Source organism: Anarrhichthys ocellatus, unplaced genomic scaffold (assembly GCF_004355925.1).
Source record: "Anarrhichthys ocellatus isolate YVR2014 unplaced genomic scaffold, GSC_Weel_1.0 scaffold8317, whole genome shotgun sequence".
Lineage (NCBI taxonomy): Eukaryota > Metazoa > Chordata > Actinopteri > Perciformes > Anarhichadidae > Anarrhichthys > Anarrhichthys ocellatus.
Window position 1 is genome coordinate 53 of NW_022288291.1, and position 1,755 is coordinate 1,807.

The 1,755-nt window shown below is 48.7% G+C and overlaps 1 protein-coding gene across 1 annotated transcript; it reads left to right on the plus strand.

Moving 5' to 3' along the window:
* Nucleotides 1-206: 206 nt before the first annotated feature.
* Nucleotides 207-1,743, plus strand: LOC116380682 (HEAT repeat-containing protein 1-like). Its single transcript, XM_031842578.1, has 4 exons — nt 207-610; nt 702-918; nt 1,286-1,427; nt 1,527-1,743. Exons 1-4 carry the CDS (start codon nt 469-471, stop codon nt 1,641-1,643), a joined length of 618 nt encoding a protein of 205 aa, XP_031698438.1. The 5' UTR covers nt 207-468; the 3' UTR covers nt 1,644-1,743.
* Nucleotides 1,744-1,755: the final 12 nt, after the last annotated feature.

Here is a 1,755-nt window from a genome sequence, read left to right on the forward strand (position 1 = left end):
AAACACATTGATGTAATGCTCCAGAGTTAGGTGTTACAAAGTAAACCTAAAAACAGTTAGTTAGTTAAGCTTTACAAAGCTGCAGAAACAATGGAATAATATTAATACAAGTAGTATCATCATTCAGGAGACTCTTAGACTACAATGTCAAGTGCTAACAACAAAGACAACAACATGATGTACATACATACATACATATATATATATATATATCATAAAGTGTTCTCTCTCCACTGAACGAGTTCAGACTTTATCTTAACACTAAAGATCCACTTTTTCACTTTGGCCAAAGCATGTTTAGATAATGACGCATGAAATGCTTTTCTGTTCTTGTTCTGTGTGGTGTGACCAACGTGTCAGACTGAAGGTTTGGCTCCTTCATTGAAGCCGCTTCTCTTTGCTTCAGGACAGGGAGCTGAGGTTACATCGTGTTTATCTCGGTGTCTGTGTCCTCAGACTGAGACCACCATGACGTCGTTGGCCCACCAGCTGAAGAGGCTCGCACTGCCTCAGAGCGACTCCAACCTGCTGACGCACAGAGAGGTCGCCTCGCTCCTCTTCGACCCCAAAGATGCTGCTTCCATGGACAGAAGCACCTTCTACGCCCTCGGTGAGTCCTGGTCTGGGTCTCAAATGACCACCAGAGACCAGCAGGTTACTCCTTCATCACGATTAACCCCCCCTCCCCTCCCTCCCTCCAGGCTGCACAGGGCTGGAGGAGCTGCTGGGAATCGAACCGGCCTTCCTGGAGTTCCAGGACACCCTGTTCAGCCGGGCCTCGCTGACCCTGGAGCGCAGCGTTCAGTCCAAAGAGGTTAACGAGAAGCTGGACGCCGGCATCTCGCTCTTCCTCACCCGCCTCTCCCCGTACTTCCTCCTCAAACCGGCGCACAAGTGCATGGAGTGGCTGGTCCACCGGTACGCTTCCTGAAGTCTGATTCTGCCACCTCTCTGTTACCGGTCTGGTGCTGAAACTCTAAACCTGTGTCCAACGCACAGACGGGTATCTTTAGGGTTCCATAGACACGAGTCCTCTTATCGATACTCGTATTGGTTCTTTTTCATTATTTTATGAGAAAAAAGTTAATTCATTAAGAAACGAATCCACATTTCTTTATTATTCTTGTATGTAAACAAACGCAGCGAGACTATTTAAAATCTGCTTGTGTTTTGACCACATTCAACATTCAACACTTTGTTTTCTGTAAACATTGCTCAGAGTGCGTTCAGGTGTCCTGCTGGTGTCGCACACAGTACATGTTAGTTGTGTGTCGTTGTGTTGCAGCTTCCACATCCAGCTGTATAACAGCGACAGCTTGTTGTCCTGCGCGCTGCCGTATCACGACACCAACGTGTTCGTCAGAGTCCTGCAGCTACTGAAGATCAAAGACGCCACCAACCGCTGGAACTGGCTGCAGGGCCTGCAGGTCTGACCTCTGACCCCGCTGCCCACTCCCACTGTCGTGAATATAGAAATGTGATTATAAATGTTATTATGTGTGAACGCTGTGCTGCTGTGTCCTCAGAAAGCTGGCGTGCCGCTGTCCAGAGGAACTCTGATCACTCACTGCTACACAGACCTGAGCTTCATGGACTTCATCTGCTGTCTGGTCACCGACGCCATCCAGGTAACGTCACGCTAACACCACGCTAACGTCACTCTGACGACACACTAACACCACACTAACGTCACTCTGACGACACGCTAACGTCACTCTGACGACACGCTAACGTCACTCTGACGACACGCTGACG

What these genes read in the sequence shown, in the direction of transcription:
- LOC116380682 (XM_031842578.1), top strand. Translation starts at nt 469, where the DNA reads ATGACGTCGTTGGCCCACCAGCTGAAGAGGCTCGCACTGCCTCAGAGC. An exon ending in ATGGAGTGGCTGGTCCACCG is followed by an intron (nt 919 to 1,285) that starts GTACGCTTCCTG and finishes GTTGTGTTGCAG; the next exon opens with CTTCCACATCCAGCTGTATA. An exon ending in ACTGGCTGCAGGGCCTGCAG is followed by an intron (nt 1,428 to 1,526) that starts GTCTGACCTCTG and finishes CTGTGTCCTCAG; the next exon opens with AAAGCTGGCGTGCCGCTGTC.